Genomic DNA, 21,756 nt, shown 5'->3' with positions numbered 1-21,756 from the left:
GCTTGATGGATTGATCTCGATGTTCTCTTTTACGAAGGCACTAGAAAACCTTGCCTAGAGGTTCTGTAGAACAGACCCGCCTGAATTTCAGGAAGCTATACTGTATGCACATGACGCGTACCCTGTTTGCTGCTTCTCGCTCGCGCTGCGAACCCCAACCTGTTCTTGGGTGTTGTCGATTAACGTCGCCCTTTAGTTCCCAGCCGGTGTCTCTTAAATTCCGTTGCAACACACACAGAACACACAGATGACGATGGCCGTAAGAAACACAAGTCAGGGCAGGGGGCAGCTGCGGCGATTTGTTAGCCATTAAAATGTTTGCTGCTATTCACACAATTATTCAAAAGTGAAAGAGTTGCAAATTGGCCATGATTCGGGCTCTAGATGCAGGCTAGCCAAACAGAAAGTGACGAGAAATAGATATCTGGTTGGAAGAAAGACGTTGCGGAAAAAAAGGTGGGATCCAAAGAAAGGATATGTTTGACGAAGCCTAGCTTAAAACTTGTGTCGTTTGGCTGCTTCGAGTGACAACGGAGAACAGGGTCGGGGGTTAAACTGTTACACCCAGGGGTGAAGTTGTGTTAAATGCATATTCCTGATCTCCATTAGTCCATATACACACCTCTTCTACTACATTTAAAGAAATGCGTGTACAAAAAACGTTGTCACTGTCTCATTTGAAAGACTGCGATGCTAATTCCTCTTTTGAGTTACCTTTTTTGAGAAATGTTTACAAAGATGCTACTGCCAATTCTTTGCCTTTACAGTACCTTGTATAATACTTTTGACCATTCAAAGAAAGAAAAGAACTACGAAAAAAGGCAATAAAGAGTTGCTGGTAGACGTGCACTTATGCGTACAGTCTTAGGATGCCATAAAATCTCTCAACAATTGACACAAGTTTCAGTTTTTTCTCTTTGCGAAAAAATGCGTAGTACAAAGGTGACGATGACAAAGTCCATGCAGTGGGCCATGAGTGAGTGGTGGACTATAATTTAACTGGCTGGAGGGTCACATATTTCACTTAATTCGGGGATATTGAGATACATCATGATTTTTCCAAATGCAGTCAAACTGCACAAACACCCACACAGCAATACATTAACGTAATTCCGACTACGCGTGCTCAGCTTGTCTGATTGGTCGATTGGTGGGGACACCCTCTGCTACATTCCAACTGCTTTTTTCCCATATTGCTTTCCGCCTTTCTCCTCTCGGTTTTCTGAGGCTCCGTCATTTGCGAGGCAAGAGTTTGTATCAAACATCCACTCCTCTCCATCTCTACTTTGACTGCTCATGTGAAGGGGTGGGGGGGGGGTTTGAGTCACACATCGGGGAGGAGGGGGTCGACGGGGGTGACGGGAGGAGCGGGGTGATGGGGGGTGGGGGGGGTAGGGTGGATTGAATAGCATAGCGACGGCTAGCTGAGTCCACCGTCGCAAATCGGTTGCAGTAGCTCCTCACGGCCTCCTGGAAGCAACCGGCATAGAGGAACGGGAACGGCGGGGGGGGGGGGGGGGTGGAGGTGGTGGGGGAGGCGGTGGTGGGGGTGACAGTGGAGGTGCGCGGGGGGAGGGACTTGAGCAGGGTTGAGTTTACACCACAGTGACTGCCACGAGCTGAAACTGGTCATCACACGAAAGGAAACTAAAGAAGCCGCCAGGTTCGACGACAACGGCGGCGACTCGAACCAAACAAGTCGCGGGCCGACGGGCGGAGAGTCGGCCCTTGGATGGCGATGCCCCCCCCCCACCCCCCCTGCTAACCAGCAACCCCCCCCCCCCCCCGCCCCCAACTCCCCCGCTCTTTTTCCCCCCCCTGTCCCCCGCTAGATGAAGGAGTTCATGGCGTTGACGGGCGACGGCGCCTCGGAGCTCTCGTTGCCCTCGTGCGTGTCCTTCTCCTTCTTGCCGCTGTACTGGCCGATGAAGGAGCCGTCCTCGTTGAACTGCCCCGTCGCCGCCCTCAGCCGTAGTCCACCAGGCTGTCGTCGCTCTCGTCGCGCCGCACCGTGCCGTTGGACGCCGTGCGGCTGCCCTTCAGCGGCTTGTGGTCCTCGGTGTCGCTGGGGGACGGAGAGGGGCGGAGCGTCAGGGAGCTGTGTTTGGGGGGGGGGGGGGGGATGGCTTTTGGGGGAGTTAGGCGGCAGTGGTCAGTAACCTGGGTGTGTGTGTGTGTGGGGTGGGGGGGGGAGGGGGGTCACGTGGTCTCTGCACTCTATCCAGTTTTGTGTATTTCAAAAGATTTTAACTTTTGTAATTTTTGTTGTGCGTAATCCAGTGTTTAAATGCTTTTATTGTTTCCCGTCAACATAAATGCGACTTCTAATGACTAAATGGTTGCTCATGTATACACACTGTACAATAAAAGTGTTTATTATACATGTACAATTACACCTAATGTACAATTTTACATTGTACAGTGTTTTTTTTTTTTACATTGTATAATGTATCATTTTACATTGTACATTAGGTCATTAGGTCATTTAGCAGCAACGTGACTTTGTGTTTTCTGTTGTTGATTTCACTGGGATTTGAACCCAAAACCTTCTGTGAGTCAAACACCCTAGCCAATAGAGTACCCTGCCCCCCTATACCTCATAAATACATGATACTATTGATGATGATGATGATACTGTTTCTACTTCTACATGTTGTGTTAGTCCAGGGTGCGTGACCACTGCTAATGAAGTAGAACGCTTCTAAAGCATGCTGGACATACTCATACATACCTACACTAAATGCATCTACTAGGGTCAGTCAGTCAAAATGCATGGAATCTTACACAGTTAAACCCTAAAGTACACAATACAAGTCGAAATAAATGTCATTAAGGAGGCAGATGAACTTTCTATCATTGTCTGAGTTTTTTATTCTAATTTTTTTTTTATGTTTAATTTTTCATTTTTTTTGCATTTAATTACAAAGCTGAAGTGTCCTATTTACACTAATGCATCACTAGTGCACTTAGAGAGGCAGCTATTCAGTACATACAGATCCACACCGGCCTACAGCCCGGAGGAGACTGTATTTGGGTTGCGACATACTGCATGCTAGTTTGGCACATCCAATCCTTACCTTTCTATTGACCTATATGTCGACCGTAAATAAACAAAACAACAAACAAACAACAAAACGAACACACAAAAACACAGAACAGAACAGAACAGAAAAAAACATGATGGACAGGAAGACACATAAAAAGCCATTTTGGACGCACATAGCTTGTGATTGTGTCTATTTAAGTGTGCGTCAGCCTTACAATAGACAACAGTAGCACGCTGAACACACACAAACAACGCAAAACAAGAACGCACACTTTCACGGTGACATTGGCCATACACAGAGAAAAAAAACGATTTGACAAGAAAAAAGCATATTTGCATGCAAAAGACAATACTGTACAATGATTCAATGTGTGAAAGGAAAGTGAACCAACCAAAAAGCCTGGTTCACAGATGCCCCGTGTTTCAATTCAGTTACAAAAATAAAGAGACATTGGTTTTGAAAGTTTGTAGTTTGTTTCATGCAGAGTAATTCACTATCAGTTTGGGTTTGTGATTAACAAAGCCTTCTGGTCAAAGTTATAAAAGAATACCACTCTTTTTATTTACACCAGTCAACTGTTTTGTTGGGAAATATTCAAGATCTTGATTTGTTAATCCCATAGCTGTGCTATGGAAGCACATCAATTCCCCTAACCTCATCTCTGTCATGTTACAGAACAGCCACATGGCCTAATGTCATTTCCTCTACTCGGGTCCACATCGTTATGTGCTTTCTCCTACAGTATGCTCTCTACTCCTCCTCCGCCCTCACCTGTACTCTCCAAACGTGCCGTCATCCTCCTTCATGGGCTGTATCTCAGGGTCCTGGTGAGCCTCCTCTTTCTCTTTCACTGGGGATCAGGATTCAAAGTCAAACTTTATTAACACACAGCACTGTATTACAACGAACAACGCTAAGACAAGACTAGACAAGGGAAAGGTATTCATATAGGACTCTTGAAACACATGCATTTCAGTTAAGCTATGTTACATAGGCAGCAGGAGGAATTACACTTTGAGACCTTTTAAAGGTACTTGAGGTAGGATTCAAGAGCTTTAATGTGAGTGTCATTTGTCAGAAAGCCATCCATCCTCTCTCTCTCCCTCCCTCCCTCTCCCTCTCTCTCCCTCCCTACCTCTCTCTCTCTCTCTCCCTCCCTCTCCCTCTCTCCCTCTCTCTCCCTCCCTCCCTCCCTCTCTCCCTCCCTCCCTCTCTCTCCCTCTCTCTCTCCCTCTCTCTCCCTCCCTCCCTCTCCCTCCCTCCCTCTCCCTCTCTCTCTCTCTCTCTCCCTCTCTCTCTCTCCCTCTCTCTCCCTCTCCCTCTCTCTCTCTCTCTCTCTCTCTCTCTCTCCCTCCCTCACCTGGGTATTTGCCTCCTTTGTTCCGCTTGATGAAGCAGACGATGAGGAGGACGAGGATGAGCAGGGCGATGGCGCACATCAGCCCGATGAACCAGCCCTGCGTGGCGATGTCCACCTGCCGGTTCGCCACAGCTGGGGAGAGAGACATAGAGAGAGAGAGAGAGAGAGAGAGAGAGAGAGAGAGAGAGAGAGAGAGATAGACCACAAACCAGAAGAGATTAGAGTATGGCCAGGGACGTAGCGGAATAGAAAGATAAAACAGGGAGGGAGAGAGAGAGAGAGAGAGAGAGAGAGAGAGAGAGAGAGAGAGAGAGAGAGAGAGAGAGAGAGAGAGAGAGAGAGAGAGAGAGCGAGAGCATATACAATGTCTAGTTGACAACTGTTGACAGACAATTGTTAAATAGTTAATTTATATGAGCTGTAAGAGATGAGTGTTAAAAAGAAGATATATATATATATAAACCATGAACTTGAGTTTTCAGCAACCACAAAAAAAAAATGCATGGGTTCCCTCAACATGTTACAGGACAAATACAAATCAATTAATACACAAAAGCAAATGAGTATGAATGGATTTCAGCACCACATCCAACCATTTGCATGCACACAAGTACTAACTCACACAAGGCAATGGAAAAAAAGCCACAAACCAAAGCTGCAAAAATGGAATATCTCGGTCAACTCATATTCATATTTTGCGTACCGGATGAGGAGAACAGGCACATGTGGAGAACAAAACAATGAAAAATGAAACTGAAACTGAAACCAAAACCCTGAACGAAAACCCATTCAGCGACCACATACAGCGAATGAAGAAGCAGCGACGATGACAACAACTACCGGCGGGGTGAGGTGGAGTTCAGTCTAACGATGGGCGGAGGCATGCTGCCTCACCTGGTACTGAGACCAGCTCCTCCTCCGTGCTGTGGACCGTGGCGTCCGTCGCCGGGTCCCTAGCTACCACACGCACCTTATAGGACGCCCCCGGCTTCAAGCCCTTTATCGTGAACGAGTGGGCGGAGCTATTGACCGCCTCCCTTTTCCACTCCTCTTTACCTGGGGAGTGGGCGTGGCCAGAAGAAGACGAACGGCAGGTCAGGTTGAAGTGATGAAGGTAATTATGGCGAATTATTTTTGCTGTATTGAGGGGTTTGTGACACATAAGGCACACGTTTTAATTGCTAACAGAATCTTTCTATCGTTTTTTAACATTTAGGCAGTGTATTCGCATCATAGAAACTAGACACCAGACCAAAACAAACGATTGTGGAACTGAGAAAACATGCGTATATTCCAGAATCAGGGTGAGTCTTACTGTGTTCAACAGTGTACTCCACAAATATATTCCTAGGTTGTCCAAAGTACTCCCAACTGAGTACGGCGCCGTCCTCGGACGCCGTGGCGTTGAGAGGGCCGAACGCGGGCCCCGCGGGACGCACTGAGCAGACGGGACACAAAACACCAGCCGCTTTTATCCCCTGTGTGTGTACTGGATTACACCAACCAGCGACTGCATGTTGACGCATGAACATCAGATCACAAATCTGTTAAATCGATGGATGTTCGGGAGTTTGGCTGCCCCGATAGTTGTGTTATTAATAATATTAATACATTTCATTTAATTAAAATGCAGGTTGATACAGATCTCTTTCATTTGTCATCAATGCACAAAACATAGAAAGTAGTGGGCAGAATATCTAACAATTGATTAACAGTGGCTGATCAATGAATACAAATAAACTAACTGCCAAAATTAAATTGCTTTTTTCTTGGTTCATCTGGTTTGCGATGTGATGCAAGATGTGACATACAGACATCTCTACAACCCTATAGTTTAGTTAGAAACCAGGATCTTCTTTCAGTTAGTTAGCTAACTAGCTAGTAAATGCTAACCCACTAGCATAAGCTGGGCCATTTTCTTTTGATAGCAATTTTTCTGTACACATGTAACAGATTCAATAGAAACTTTTGTGTGACAATAATACGACAGTTTCAACCAGTTCAACACATTTTGACCATACATACAAGTCTTTCTTGTACCCACTTGTACCTTGATTCAACTGAATCATTGAGTATTTACTAGAAAATGCAATCAAATGACCATATACACAAATACTATGAGACTATAAAAGGTTATAGGCAAAGGAAATAGGTCAAATATGGATGGGGGGGGGTGAGGGGTGTGATGGGGGGGTGAGGGGTTGTGGTGGTGGGGTGGTGGGTTGAGGGGTGTGATGGAGGGGTGTGGTGGTAGGGTGAGGGGTGTGATGGAGGGGTGAGGGGTGTGATGGGGGTGAGGGGTGTGATGGGGGGGGGTGGTTTGGTAGTGAGTCGGGGAGTTAGCAGGTGGGGAGGTCCGGGTTGGAGGGGTGAGGGGGTGGAGGGGGTGAGAGGGTGAGGGTAGGGAGGCAGGGGCAGTGCTTCTTGTACCCTTTTGGACCGGGGGGCGTGTCGACGGAGTGACGGGGGAGGGGGTTGGCAGTGGGGGATCTGTGGGGCCTGGAAGGAACACGGAGAAGAGGGAAGACAACAGGGGGGGGGGGGGTCCACACCGTTACCACGGCAACGGACCCGGTACACAACGCATCGAACTGCAGTGGCACTTTTAGGATTTTTTTTGAGTCAAAGCCGCTAGCTTGCATGCTAACGTAGCACAATGCATGACTCAGCACAACGTTTCGGTCCATTTTGGTCTGTTTAGACCCAATTAAAAGGACAATAACGGTCTGTGATTGAAAAAAAACATTGTAGCCCTCGTTCCTTGCCTCTCTAAAACATCCGTTAACGATATAATTTGTCAACGTCGGTTTCTCGTAACGATAGCATTGAGCGTGCGTCGTCTGCCACGAATGTCAACAATGGCAAAATACTTTGGTCTTTGTGGTAAGAGTGTTCCTATGGCGATTCACTGCTATGCTTTGTGGATTCCAAAAGACGAAAATGATATATTGCAATCGTGACATTCGTGGCAGGCGCACATGGTCAATTATCCTTTAATCCTTTGAATCTCTCAGGCAGAATCTGTATAAAGGAAGTCATTTTGCCAATTTACATTGTAAACAGATGTTTTAGTGAAGCCAGGAGAGACGTTCCGTGATTCTTTCACCCAGACCGGCATGTCCTTAACATAGCGTTGCATGCCTTGTTTCCTGGCAAGCCAACAATATCAAATTCATCAAAAACTATACAGTACTGTATACATATCAATTACATTGCTTATTCTGAACCTGAAACTAAAGCATGTGCAGGATCAAAGCATGCATTTACATAAAGTAACCCTTTCTTTCTGTATCTTCAATTCAGGACATCAGATAACCAAAAACAGAGCAGGCATGGTTTGAAGTAGGTTCATGCCAGGATGAAGCTAGCTATTATCATACTACATAGGCGAGGACTATTGTGTTTATTAGGCTATTGGAGACAATCGACGAAACAGCTTTTGTTTTCAGCTTGATCGGGCATGAGGGAGGCATGCAGGGTTGCTAGATTCAGTTATGGTGGTACTACAGACTTGTTAATCTTTGTAATGGTGTGAGGGTGGACATGCAAGCTAGCCTAGAGGTACTCCTTGTTTTACCTGGGCCCGGTTCAACAGTGGGCAGCAAGGGAGCTTCAGAAACAAGAGAACAAGAGAAACGGTAAGATGTGAAGGCGAAAAGGGAGTGAGAAAGGGTTTAGAAAAGTGAGTGTGTCTGTTCTTCTTTCATTTTCTATGGTACACACTTGTACTGGGACTATCGTTTGGATCCCATAGTATCAAATCTTTCAGCATGATGAATATTTCAACAAAAAGAGCATATTGTTAAATAATGAGGACACACATTATTATATATTTTGCTGCATTGCATTTCTTTCATCCAGCTAGCAGACAAGGATTGATTATTTTTCTCAATGGTTAAATGCTGCCAACCGCATATACTTTTTACTCTGCTCCCCTCAGCCAATTCCCTGAGGTTGTTGCGACAACTCCATCTCAGTGAGGCTGGTGTTTCCACTGACCGTCCATTGTAGAAACTAATTGGCAAATAAAATATGAATCCAGAAGTGAAGATCACCCCTCTTTCATGCTTAAGACTCAATCCAACCTTTCTATTATCACAGTCTTCACCGTATCAACAGTTTTAATACGCAATTATTAAAAAGATATTTGTTAATTTGTTTCTGTTAAACAACAGTTATCCACTCAGTTCACCTTTGAACCCGTTGATGCAGTCTGTCGGGGTTAACATGTGGAACCAAACGACTTTTTAAACATACCCGTGTCCATGACAGTGAAGGCCTCTTTCATCGTGCTGGGGCCTGGGCCCTTGATTGTCGTAGCGTATAAGTAGAACTTATAGAGCGTGCTGGACTTGAGGTTGACCAGGGTGAGGGAGGTCTGGTTGGCCGCGATGGTAATGAGCTCCACTTGGCCCAGCTCACTGGTGCTGTTGACTGAGGAACCAAAAACAACAGGGAGAACATGTTTTAACTCCAGGGTTAGGTTAGGGTTAGGGTTAGGTTATGTTTATGGATACAATTTGTCAGCGTATTATTCTTATTGTAATATTTCTTTGCCATTGTGTTCGATAGGAAATAAATGATGTTGTTTTTAATCGACAATTTTCGATTTTGTGCCTTGATAGTTATTCGACTTCTATGTAATAAAAGGCTACTTTTGCGTCATGTAAGAATTAGTGGCCTCTAGCTGTGAGGTTGCAATTTGCAACCAACTGAAAACCCTCCACCCTCCTCACTTCTCCCTTTCCAACGACATAGCAGAAGCTACAACGCCCTTTACTGGCCCACAAGACACCAGTAGGTATTGCTAAATGATCTCATCATCTAGAACAGCATCAAGTAGAACCCTGTCAGGTGATTAGGTTCCTTGATCGATTTATAATTTGTGTTAAGTTAGTCTGTAAGCCTATAGGTGATAGCTTATAAGCAAGATTGGGATTATGATTAAAGGTTTTAAATCAAAGTGTCTCTAATCTGTAGTTCTATATGACCAAAGTATATTTCAACCCTTTGAGTGCTGCCCCCTGGTGGTGAGCAGGGCAATGCAGTTGGTGACGTCACGAGGTCCATCAGACCCACCTGGTTGGTACTTGAGTGTGTAGCCGGTCAGACGGCCGTTGTGGTTGAGTGGCGGGCCCCACTCCAGGGTGAGGGAGTCCACGTTGGGGTTGGAGATCTCCAGGAAGGCAGGTTTCTCTGGCACTATCAAAATAACATTTCAAATATGAATCAATATGTTGGCCAAGAGTAAAAATATTAGAAAACACACATTTGTTTTGGTGACACTGTGGTGCCATCTTTGACGGCACACACACACACACACACAGAAACACACACACACACACACACACACACACACACACACAGAAACACCCACACACCCACACCCCCACACACACCCACACCCCCACACACACACACACACACACACCCACACACCTCCTTCGGGGGTGGAGAAGCTCTTGCTGGGGCTGGGGGGCCCCTCCCCCTTGCCGTTGAGCACGCTGACGTAGAGGTTGTAGACGCTGTAGGGCCGGAGCCCCGGCAGACGGCCTTCACTGAGTTCCCCGCCAAACGTCACCGTCTGGGGGGCCACGCCCTCCGGGGCCTCCGCCTCCGTCTCTTGCACGCCCCGCTCGCGCTTGTAGTACACCTAGCGGAAGTCGGGAAGGGGGGGAGGAGATGGGGGGGGGGGGGGGGGGTTGAGATGGGTCACATGACTGCTTTTAATTGATTTGACTTTACTTATTTTGTTTGTCTTCTTGTATAATAAGATCACGGTCCACTCATATTCCCGTTGTTACTGTTCCGAAGAAGACAAAACACACAAAGGTGAATAAGGTGCATAAGTGAATAAGTGGATTGAATGTGATTGAAACTGAAACTAGAACTGAAACCAATACTGAAACTGAAACTAGAACTGAAAACCGAAACCCCCCACACACACACACACACACGTAGGACTGAGTACCTTGTATCCCTGCAGCTTCCCCCGGACGGTGGAAGAGGGAACGGGCTCCCAGTGCACCTCCGCCACCGTGCTGTTATGAACCATGACCTGCACACCGTCAGGGGCGGACACGGGCACTGGAGAGAGAGAGAGAGAGAGAGAGAGAGAGAGAGAGAGAGAGAGAGAGAGAGAGAGAGAATGGGAGAATGGAAGAATGGAAGAATGGAAGAAAGAATGGAAGCGAGGTGAGTGAGAGAAAAGAGAGAAGACAGATCACATCTCTTAACACGCAGTCTCGTTTTAGGCCCGAACGTCTTCGTGACCCACTCTTTACAGACGACTTAAAATGCCTTGTTGAATTCATCGTTCATTCATGGCGACGGCCACACACACACACACACTCACAGTCCTCCCCCGAGTAGCCCAGCACCAGCTGAGGCTCCGGCCCGCTGCCGTAGTCGTTCAGCGCCTGAACCTTGACCTCGTAGGGCGCGTAGGTGGGGGTCTCCGTCACCACGTGCTGGGACACGTTGGCCACCGTCTCCTCCACCCACTCCTGGTCCGCGTCCTTCTGCCGCCACAGGATCTTGTAGCGCAGGGCGGGGCCGTTGGCCTGCAGGCCCGTCAGCGGCTGGACACCAAGACACCAAGGGAGAGGGGAGAGAGGCTGAGCAGCTGGAAGGGCGTCGGGTTCGAATCCCAGTGTCCACACGGTCCACTTGTGGCCCTGAGCAAGAGGCCCTGAACTCTGCCGGGTCTTTAGTCGTTTACACTTAGATTTTAAGGTGACATATTATACCACCAGGTGCCTGCCTCTTCTGACATCACAGGTGGGCGTGTCCACCTAGATGTGCGCTGGATAGATCAGTCCACCAGCCTACCCAGTGGACCGTAGCAAACGTCGCTCATCTATCCGTCACACGTCTAGGTGGACAAGACCACGAAACGGCTTGTAACGGCTAATCACACTCACACCTGGTGGCATAATATGTCACCTTCAAGATAAACGCAGACGCTTTTATCCAAAGCGACATGCGACGGTTGAAACACACATTCACACACCGACGACGAGTCAACAGCAGGCTCATGGGAGCAGAACGGAGCGTCTTGCTCACAGACACATCGACACAACTCACTGTCGCTTCGGTTAAAGTGCTAAATGACTCAAGAAACAAAAGTTCATGAACAAAAGTTCATGCACTTATGTAGCTAGTATGGGTCGAGAGAAGGTCAGTTTGTTTCCCTTGAACTGGAACGGCTCTGGTGAGGGTTCAGAGAAGTCACACAGTACATGAAGCAATCTACTCCACTATTAGCAGCACTATTTAGTAATCAGGCGCATTTATCCAAAGCAACTTACAGACTCGTTACAATGTAAGAGCAGTGTTATTATTTTTTAAAAATAGTGCAACGTACCTTCCAAGAAATGACCAGGTTATTATGGTCTGTACCGGTTGCCTGTACATCTGACGGATTGACATCGGGGGCTGGAAGAGAAATCCACAGATGTTGTTAAACGTAGAATCATTGCACCCACTTGCTTTCCCCCTCGCTACCACCCACTCCCGGCTCCACGATCCAGTCGGAAAACCAGTGGTTGACTGGGTTTCCTGTGGCACCGTAACCGTGGTCTCTCACCGGCCGGGTTGGTGCGGTACTGGCGCGAGGCGCGGCTGGGCTGGCTGAAGCCCACGTGGTTCTGGGCCAGGATCCTGAAGGAGTAGTACACGTAGGGGGAGAGCTGCAGCCGCGCCGTGGTGCTGGTGCCCGCCGCCTCCGTCAGGTTCACCCACACCCCGGGCTGGTGGAGCAGGTCCTCGTACTGGATCAGGAACTCTGGGGGTGGGGCAGGGGGGCACGGAGAGGGAGGTTGAACGGGGGTTGGAGGTCGGAGGAAGGAGATTTTTGTGATTTGCTATTTTTCTTTTCATGTTATTAGAAAAAGTGTTCTCGTATAATACGATGGGATGAGGACGTCTCCCTTATCCTTGTATTGTATTGGTTTGTGTTTTACTGTAAAGGGTGTTGTAAGTTACTGTAAAAGGTGATTTGTGTATATATGTTTCCTTTCAGTTTTAGTTTTTTTGTGTCTTGGCCTCTGCTGAAGAAGAGGTTTTGAATCTCAATGAGACTCACCCTGGTAAAATAGAGGTTGGATAAAAGTGTACACATACCATGTATTGTATCGTATTTTATTGTACATATTGTATCTAAACTTGTTCACGTGTATGTTGGGGCTTTTCTGAACCACTAGATGGCGCCAAAGACAACTCTCCAGCTCATGGCCTACACTCCACTATAGGTCCAGAAGAGTAGCCGACAGGTAGCAGGTGTACGTACTCTGGGTGGGGCTGTTGTGTTCGTCCCCGGGGATCCAGGTGAGCTGGACGCTCCGGTCCATCTGGTCCGTCAGCTCCAGGTCCGTGGGGGGGTCCGGTTGCTCTGGAAACGCAAAAGAGGAAGTCAGAAACGGTGTGTGTGTGTGTGTGTGTGTGTGTGTGTGTGTGTGTGTGTGTGTGTGTGTGTGTGTGATTTGTGTGTGTGTGCGTGCGTGCGTGTGTGTGTGTGTGTGTGTGTGTGATTTGTATTCAAATCAGTTGAAACAAAGTGCAGTACTGATTCTGAATGTGAACCTCGGCTTCTATAAATAAATAGAGATGTTCATATTTATTAATATAAAAACATATAATTATAATAAATACTATTTGGAGTTGACCCACAAAATGAACACACATAAATGAATGAATACACAATAGTGCAATAAAACTAAAATATAACATTTAAACTGCTTTGAATGCATTCTGTTAAATTATCAACAAATCGAAAAAATGAACGAAACACAAAAAACTAAAATAAGAAACAAGCCAATAGCAAGCTGTAACTTACAAAAGGTTGTACGCTATGAAAACAGAGCAGATAGCCTGGTGGCGGCTAACAGGACAAGCTAACTCAAGCTAGAGTACTTATTTACCGTAGACAATAGGAGGAGCAGGTGTGGCCTCTGAGACATCAAGAAGCAAAGAGTGAAGCAGAGAAGCAGGAGGTTGTTAAGAAAAAGATCATATGTACAGAGAGAGAGAAAGAAGTAAAGTTAAACTGACTAGGATGATGAATTACGCTGTCAACGAGTTGACTATTATTTGATGAATTACGCTGTCAAGGGGAAGGAGTTGCTGAAAGAGGTGAGAGAGGAAAGTGAAAGCTTATTTGAAAGTTGAGAGAGACTGTTTGTGATCACTGAGCCAGCAACCTGTCAGCCAGCCCAGGAGACAGTGTGTAATTGTTCTACTGTGGAATGGACATTGAGTTGTCTCGAAATATGATATTAATATTGTTTCAGTGGATTATTTTTTACATGGTAAGCTAGGAACTTCCAAAGATCATTTGCATTGTGATACTTAATACATCATCTTTATATATATATATCGTTATTGATCCATTGTTTTTCATTTCTTCATTATTATTTTTACTTAAATTATGGATTTGTAAAAAGTTATTCAATCTGAATGCTTATTTTAGTATTTACAATTGAGTCAACTCTTCCATCCAAAGTGACCTACAGGGAGGAACACGTCATTTGTCCCAACAAGGACGAACCAACCTGGTCATCTGGGGCATAGCCAGGGCCATATACCTTAAGGGAGAGACTGCTTCTGTTCTTTTGTTATTCACATTTTCTTATTATAATACTCGCCCCAAACCTTTGGTTGGGCGAGAAGAGGGATGGACAGCCAAGGAGCACGTCAGGAGACTGCTCCTCACCTCCTACACTATAGATTATTCAACCTAAGTCTGTAGCTGTGCTGTAATACATCCTGGAATAAACCATCTATTCGACCCTCTGATCCAACCTGTCAAGCTTCCTTGATTTCCACTTCAAGAATTACTACTACAATTGGGAAAATACACAACGCAGAGACTATACAAACAGTTTAGAAATAAGAAATAATTAGAAATAATAATTATAGATATATTATAGAATATTATTTAGAAATAATACTGAAATACTGATTGTGAAAGTATCACAATCAGTATCACACATCACTCTGTTCTTAAAAATCGCTATGCAAATAAAGTTTATTATTATTATTATTATTATTATTTATTAGGAAGAGGACTTTGACACCTTGCTAAAGGATGCCTACCTAACGGTATGGAGACAGACTTGGGGGATCGAACGCAGTAACTTGGTCTGGGAGTAAAACACCCATGCCACCACTGCACCATTATCTAGGATGTTCCCTCGCCCAACATACCCACGACGGTGAGCATAGCGCTGGCTGAGTCCTGGTCCAGGCTGGTGTTCATGATGCAGGTGTACGTGCCCTTGTCTTCCTCCCTCACATCTCTGATGGTCAGGCTGTCCGCTGCCACCACGAACCTGAGGGTGGAGAGAGTGGAGTGAGAGTGAGAAAGAGTGTGGAGAGAGAGAGAGATAGAGGAGAGAGAGAGAGAGAGAGAGAGAGAGAGAGAGAGAGAGAGACAGACAGAGAGACCAAGAGGAGAGAGATAGAGAGATGGAGAGAAAGAGAGAAATAGAGAGATGGAGAGAAAGAGAGAAACAGAGAGAAAGAGGACAGAGATAGAGATAGAGAGGGAGAGCGAGGGGAAAGAGGAGAGCGAGAGAGAGAGAGAGCAAGAGACACAGAGAGAGAGATATAAAAATAAATATATTATTTGATATTTTCAAATAAAGTTATTATAGTAGTAATAATTCTGATAATAATAAGCACCACATTTTTGGATTAAATATATTTCATAACGTTTTTCCCAAAGCAAATACACTTAATTAACCCAGTATATATCCATACTAGAAAAGTATCTAAAAGTATAAAGATGCTTTTTTCCCCCTGTCCGGTCACATGAGGTCATGTGTTCACAGCGCGGCGGCCGGCCTACCGCTGGTCGCCGTGGGGCAGCGCCTTGTTGTCCTTCAGCCAGGTGACGGTGGGCACCAGCGACGGGTCGTGTTTGACCCGGCACTCGAACACGGCGTCCATGTTCCTCTCCACCACCTTGTACTCGGGCAGCCTCAGGATGCGGGTCGGCTCTGGGGGGAACGCGGACATCGTTAGCCTCGGAGCACCACTGTCCTATAAAAGTCATGTTTTAAGGTACTTTTTTTTTCTCATATTTATTCATATAAAAATCCACAGTTATAGAATCAGAAAATTCTATAACCTGTAATTATAATAATTCATATTTGGAGTTGACCCACAAAATGGACACGCATAAAAGAATACACAATAGTACAATACAACTCAAATATAACATTTGAACGGCTTTGCATGCATTCTGTTCAATCATGGAAAATCAAAAAGCACACACCCCAACATTATACCATCAGCTTCACTATCGTGTGTCAGCAAGTATGCTACATGATTCACCGACATAAAAACATTCACACTGGTGCAAATGTAGCATTGTAGCAACACAATTAGAGAGACCATTCAGTTCTAAAACACCTAATAATACCATTAGACCGAGCATTCAAAGCAACATACAACATAAACTCAAGTCTCTTCTAAGCCGCTTTGGAGGCCTCAGTGTTTGTGAGTTTCGACGGGGCCGCGCGCACTGACCTTTGACCTCCAGCTGGACGTGGTTCTCCTTGATGCCCAGGGCGTTGGTGGCGATGCAGGTGTAGCGGCCGCTGTTCAGGGGCTGGGCCGTGTGGATCTCCAGCGTGCCGTTCTCGTGGATCACGTAGGGGTCCACGTTCTGGATGGCCGTGGTGCTGCCCTTGAACCTGCGGGAGCGGGGCTTTAGTCGGGTCCGTTCGGAGGGTCGGTATCGCCGAGTGGGAGCCAACGATGGTTTTCGTAAAGTGAAGGGGTTCAGTGAAGCTCACGTGGGATTTGGGCGTCGAGTGGGTATTCATGGTTGATTCAGGTTTAATTTGGGTGGTTTTGGTACCGCAGTACACATGTTAGAACCGTGTTCTTTCTAGGTAAGGTTGTTGAAGTTGAATACTTTCATTAGTTCATATCACTGAATATTTAAAACGGTTGACGACGTTGAAATGATGCAATTTGAGATGAGTAATTGGAGCATATCCTCCTCCATAATTCATCTCTTCAACACCATTTTTTAACATTAAAAACGTTGTATTTTGTTCACTGTATTCTCAGAAGCGAGGTGGGCCAAACTCAATTGGACATTCCTTAATACTTAATACTTAATATTAGACGCTTTTATCCAAAGCGACAATCAGTACATTTGCCATAAGAAGTGAAAAAATATATCGCCGTCAGTACAGTAAAGACGTTCATAGAACCAAGTGCAAGTACTAACAATCACCAGGCTAACCCCATTCCCTGTATACAGCAGTGATGGCTAGCTACTGCAGATGCTACACAATTAAGTACATGCTACACAACATGCATGCACAACACAATTAAGTACATGCTACACAATTAAGCACAATGAATGAATACAACCTGCATTAAGTGCGTTCATTAAGTGCCAGGACGTACAACAAACAATACTGTTGATCTTAAATACATTGCACTTTCTAAAATGCTTTTTTAACTATTTTACTTTTTTTTACTTATCTATTATTTTCTTTTATTGTATGACAATGTTTATATGTGAAGCACTTTGAGTCTGCCTTGTGTATGAAAAGTGCTATATAAATAAATTTGCCTTGCCTTGCCTACTTTGTTTCCGTATTATTCCATCCACTCCAACACACAGACCTATTTATTACAGTCATTGATGTATTCAATCATTCATTTGAATGCACATACCATGTGATGGTGGGCATGGGGGATCCGAAAGAGGCGCAGTCCAGCAGCGCCATGTTGTTGGTGATGACCTGGTACACCTTGTTGGGCTGAGTCAGGACCCGCGGTGGCTCCGCTGTAACAGAGAGTACCACAAAATGATTTATTATCATATAGTTAAGTCATCGTATCAAACCCAGCGCGACACACAATTGTGATTGGCCCGCTGTTGTTTGTATATACAAATAGTGAATAATAGTGAATAGTGAATAATACCAGCCTGGGAAGGCAAAGAATCGATAGTGAATAAAAAGTGAATAATACGAGTCTGGACACTCAACAAATCGATAGTGAATAAAAAGTGAATAATACCAGTCTGGCAACATGACGAATCAATAGTGAATAAATAGTGAATAATGCAAGCCTGGGAAGGCAACGAATCAATAGTGAATAAATAGTGAATAATACCAATACCAATACCAACAAATCTGCCAGCTCATGTTTGATTTGCTGGCCAGAGCCAGGCTGGTATTACTCACTCTTTATTTTAGAACTTACCGAGGACACTGACGAAGGCGTTGGCCAGCAGGTATCCAAACTCGTTGGACGCGTTGCACTGGTAGACGGCGCTGGAGCCCGACTGGACGTGGTTCAGGATCACCGTGTCCTCCTCAACCTTCCTGCTGGGGTCCAGAGGGGCGTCTGTGGAGGGCGGAGGGTGATACATGTGGCAGTGGTACAAGAGGTACTAACAGTACATATAATACATTAACTAGAGGTGTAACGATACACTAAAGTCACGATGCGGTACGTACCTCGGGTTTTAAATCACGGTTTGATATGTATTTCGGTACAGCATTTTTTATTATTTTATTAAACAATTGGATTTTGATTCGAAAAATTTCGGTAGGAATGAGTGTATCATTGATTTGTTTTAGTATTTTTAACAGGCTCTGCATTGTAAATAACTTTAGTAGATCACTAAAATATACAGCATTTTAAAATCTTTCTTTTGCTATTTTTTAATGAGATGAATTAGTACTAGTCCTGTTCTACTTTTTTTTATTCTATTGTACTTAAAAAATAATAAATTGTTATATCTGATCTCTGATCTACATGGTAGAGAGTCTACATGGTACCATCTACAGAGTCGACATGGTACTCACTGTCTATGGGCATGCCGTTGATGGACCAGGTGATGGTGGGTTTGGGCTCTCCGCTGACTCGACAGTTGAGGATTCCCGTCTCGTTCGGGGCCAGGATGAGGTTCCTGGGAGCGCTGATCCAGAACGGAGAGGCTGGAAGGAAATGGTTCAAGAGTTCACATGTTAAAGCGTATGGTCATCTGCGCACAAATGCAACCACAATGACTGGTGGCGATGACGATGTAATACGCCGTTGAGGACTGCTGCTGCTTGTTCTGTACATGAGTGAAGGAGAAGAGGATGACATGTATTTGTAAATGACAGAGATGAACCCAAAACTCATCTTTGAGTCAAACCATCTCGCCACAACCCTACCCAGTCCCCCTCCTCTCCTGAGACATATTAAAGGGGTGAGATTATGCCGCCAGGTGTGAGTGTGATAAGCAATTACAAGCCGTTTGAAAATCGGCCTTTTCTTGTGTTTTAGTGACATCACAAGTGAGAGTGTCCATCTAGCGGTCCACCTCGGATATCACCCCTTTGATATCGTAACATTGATCACATTTAGGAAGTGATACACTTTTGAAGCCCTGAATCTTCTCGAGTCTGTTCATCCACTCTGTGTCTTATGTAACGTAAACATTGATTGAAAATTGTATGCTGTACGTCCTGGCACTTAATGTACGCACTTATTGTACGTTTCACTTCCTATCTATCCCCGTATACAACAGCTATCTCTGTTGTATACGGGGGACGGGTTCAACTAACAACTGCTATTGCTTGGCACTTGGGTCTATGAACATCCCTGACTGCACCCACAGCGATATATTGTTGTTTCTTACTTCTGACATTTTCCTTTTTTTTTTTTTCAATGTTCTCTGGAAAAGGTCAAACGAGACGACCTCTGACCCCCGTTACCTTTGACGGTGACCTTGATGCTGTGCTCGGCGCTGCTCAGCTTGTTCTTGGCGGTGCAGCGGTAGTCGCCAGCGTCCGACTCCACCACGCTCGAGATCCTCAGGGTTCGCTGATAGCTGACGATGGACATCCTGTTGCTAGGCAACTCGCCGCCCTCCTTGCGCCACGAGATCTCCGGCGTGGGCCTGGGATGAGCACACACACACACACATACACACACACACAAGCTTTAGAAGAGAGATGTATTTGTGTGTGCGTGTGTGCAGGTGAGAGTGTGGGAGTGTGTGTGTGTGTGTGTGTGTGCGTGTGTGAGCGTTTGTGTGTGTGTGCGCGTGTGTGTTTGTGTGTCTGTGTATGCGCGCGCGTGTGTGTATATGTGCGCGTGCATGTGTGTGTGTGTGTGTGTGCGTATGTGTGCACGCACACATGTAGGTGTGTGTGTGTGTGTGACTGTGTGATGATTTTTTATGTGGATGTATGTGGGATCTTCATACTAAGGGCCTACCCACCATTAAATCCATGAACTAATGTAATAAACTAAAATATGTTTGACTAAGTAACACGATTGTTCATATATATTTGGACACAAAAGACTTGGCAACATTGCCATTCTGTGTCGTTGGTCCTTGATTTAAAATGAATAAGAAAGCAGTGAATTCTTGTTTAAAGGTGACTTATTACACCACCAGGTGTGAGTGTGGTTAGCCGTTACAATTCTGTTACAATGTCTCTTCTGACATCACAGGTGGGCGTGTCCACCTAGATGTGTGACGGATAGATGAGCAACGTTTGCTACGGTCCACTGGGTAGGCTGGTGGACTGATCTATCCAGCACACATCTAGGTGGACGCGCTCACTTGTGATGTCAGAAGAAGCAGAAGAAGAAGAAGCTCGTAACGGCTGACCACACTCACACCTGGTGGTGTAATGTGTCACCTTTAAAAAGCCGTGTCTTGTTGTTTCAACAAGGGCACAACCCTGAGACACTTTCTGCCGCATTATGAATTTGCACAAGGTGAACTCACAGGCCCTCTGGGATGCATTCCAGCTCCAGATCCTGTCCCCTAAGGACCATCTGGGTGCTGCTGGCCCCCAGGGGGGCCATGAAGCCAGGGGCTCGCTCCTCAGACTGGGTGTCTGCAGAGAGAGAGAGAGGGAGGGAGAGGGAGAGAGAGAGAGAGAGAGAGAGAGAGAGAGAGACAGAGAGAGAGAACATCAAACACAACATATCAAATGTACTCAATAGGCAATGAGGGGGAGAGAGAGAGAGAAAGAGAGAGAGAGAGAGAGATGGAGGGAGGGGAGAGAGAGAGAGTGAGAGAGGGAGGGAGGGGGGAGGGAGAGAGAGAGAGAGGAGAGAGAGAGAGAGAGAGAGAGAGGAGAGAGAGAGAGAGAGAGAGAGAGAGAGAGAGAGAGAGAAGGTCAGGTACAGCTACAGCTGGTGGAGGAAGGGGAGCAGGTTGTTTTGGGACAAGGTGAGTCGGAATGAGTCAGAGAGCAGGAATAGTTGTTGATTGTTAATTCATTTAGTCGTTTAAATTCATGTTTTTGATTTTCTACCAATGCGACGAAATCGACTGAAAACACGACTCCAGATTTGAACATTTAGTAATTATCTAAAGTACATATAAAGTACATATCTATACATCAATACACATGTCCACTACATCTATAAGGACCTCGTCTCGACTGGTAGAACCTTGTGTTAAATGATTGTGACAATCAGGGATGGACAGGAGCGCCACAGACTGGATTCAATAACAAGCAGGCCGTTCTAAGACATCCATAGCTCGATGTCCTGCAGCCAAAGCTAACATCAAATGCAGCCATGTTGCCATGACAACAGAGGGTGGGAGCCAACATACTCTGAATGTTCCGGAGACCCAGATATCAGATAATCCACATTAATGAAACGAAAACTTGGACACAAGTAATCAGGCCATTGTTGTGAAGACATCGATAATACATCTTATTTATATATTTTATTTTTTCAATTGCTAGCTTGATATAATATAGATGTATCATTTTTACACAAAACTGTGTTGATATTGACATACTTGAGGTTCAACTACGGAGGGAAAGGATAGGCCTAGTGGGAGCAGGGGCGGGGCTTGGTTCCCATTGGTGTGTTTGGATTGGGTTAATCCAGCATCACTCACCACCAAAGAAACCAGCAGTCACACTCTCATTCAAAAGATCCAACCGTGCATGAGATTAGCATGCTGCTTGAAATGGTATATCTTCACCCTACAGTGAAATAAAATCATATTTCTCAAAGAATCTCAATAAACATTGAAAAAACTACTGTATTTGGTTGTTTTTTTTGCAGAAAAGGTAGAGAAAGATGCAAGGGGAATTCAGAGCTCAGGGGAATTGAGACAGAGAGTGAAAATAAACGAAAGGGAGGCTTACCTAAAAGACTTACTCTGAAAGCCAAATGACAATTTGCCAAGCGACGATGTTCCACACTGCCAGACAATTATTCTGTCCTAGCTGGAGTGTTTTTTCCGAGCATATTTTTTACACCATCACTTACACCATCAAATTAAACCACACTGATGAACCCTGGTTGACCCCATTCAGATCCAACACCACACACTCTCCTGCTGAC

The 21,756-nt window shown here is 45.4% G+C and overlaps 1 protein-coding gene across 1 annotated transcript in view; it reads right to left on the bottom strand.

Annotated features, from left to right (window-relative positions):
• Window positions 1-1,828: 1,828 nt before the first annotated feature.
• Window positions 1,829-21,756, bottom strand: part of nrcama (neuronal cell adhesion molecule a) — a gene marked incomplete at both ends in the record, with an annotated part of 22,063 nt that continues 2,135 nt past the window's right edge. The window contains 25 exon segments of the mRNA XM_084483276.1: window positions 1,829-1,954; window positions 1,956-1,967; window positions 1,969-2,065; window positions 3,819-3,897; window positions 4,408-4,539; window positions 5,302-5,463; window positions 5,723-5,845; window positions 6,838-6,906; window positions 8,665-8,841; window positions 9,487-9,609; window positions 9,847-10,060; window positions 10,379-10,494; window positions 10,763-10,988; window positions 11,774-11,844; window positions 11,996-12,193; window positions 12,698-12,799; window positions 13,329-13,358; window positions 14,614-14,738; window positions 15,257-15,407; window positions 15,940-16,106; window positions 17,107-17,218; window positions 17,641-17,784; window positions 18,249-18,380; window positions 19,146-19,330; window positions 20,171-20,282. Of these exon segments, the coding sequence (XP_084339402.1) occupies window positions 1,829-1,954; window positions 1,956-1,967; window positions 1,969-2,065; window positions 3,819-3,897; window positions 4,408-4,539; window positions 5,302-5,463; window positions 5,723-5,845; window positions 6,838-6,906; window positions 8,665-8,841; window positions 9,487-9,609; window positions 9,847-10,060; window positions 10,379-10,494; window positions 10,763-10,988; window positions 11,774-11,844; window positions 11,996-12,193; window positions 12,698-12,799; window positions 13,329-13,358; window positions 14,614-14,738; window positions 15,257-15,407; window positions 15,940-16,106; window positions 17,107-17,218; window positions 17,641-17,784; window positions 18,249-18,380; window positions 19,146-19,330; window positions 20,171-20,282 (3,185 nt within the window).

The sequence above is a fragment of the Micromesistius poutassou genome (genome assembly GCF_964030765.1).
Source record: "Micromesistius poutassou genome assembly, chromosome: 18".
NCBI lineage: Eukaryota > Metazoa > Chordata > Actinopteri > Gadiformes > Gadidae > Micromesistius > Micromesistius poutassou.
This window is presented reverse-complemented; position numbering and strand designations above follow the sequence as displayed.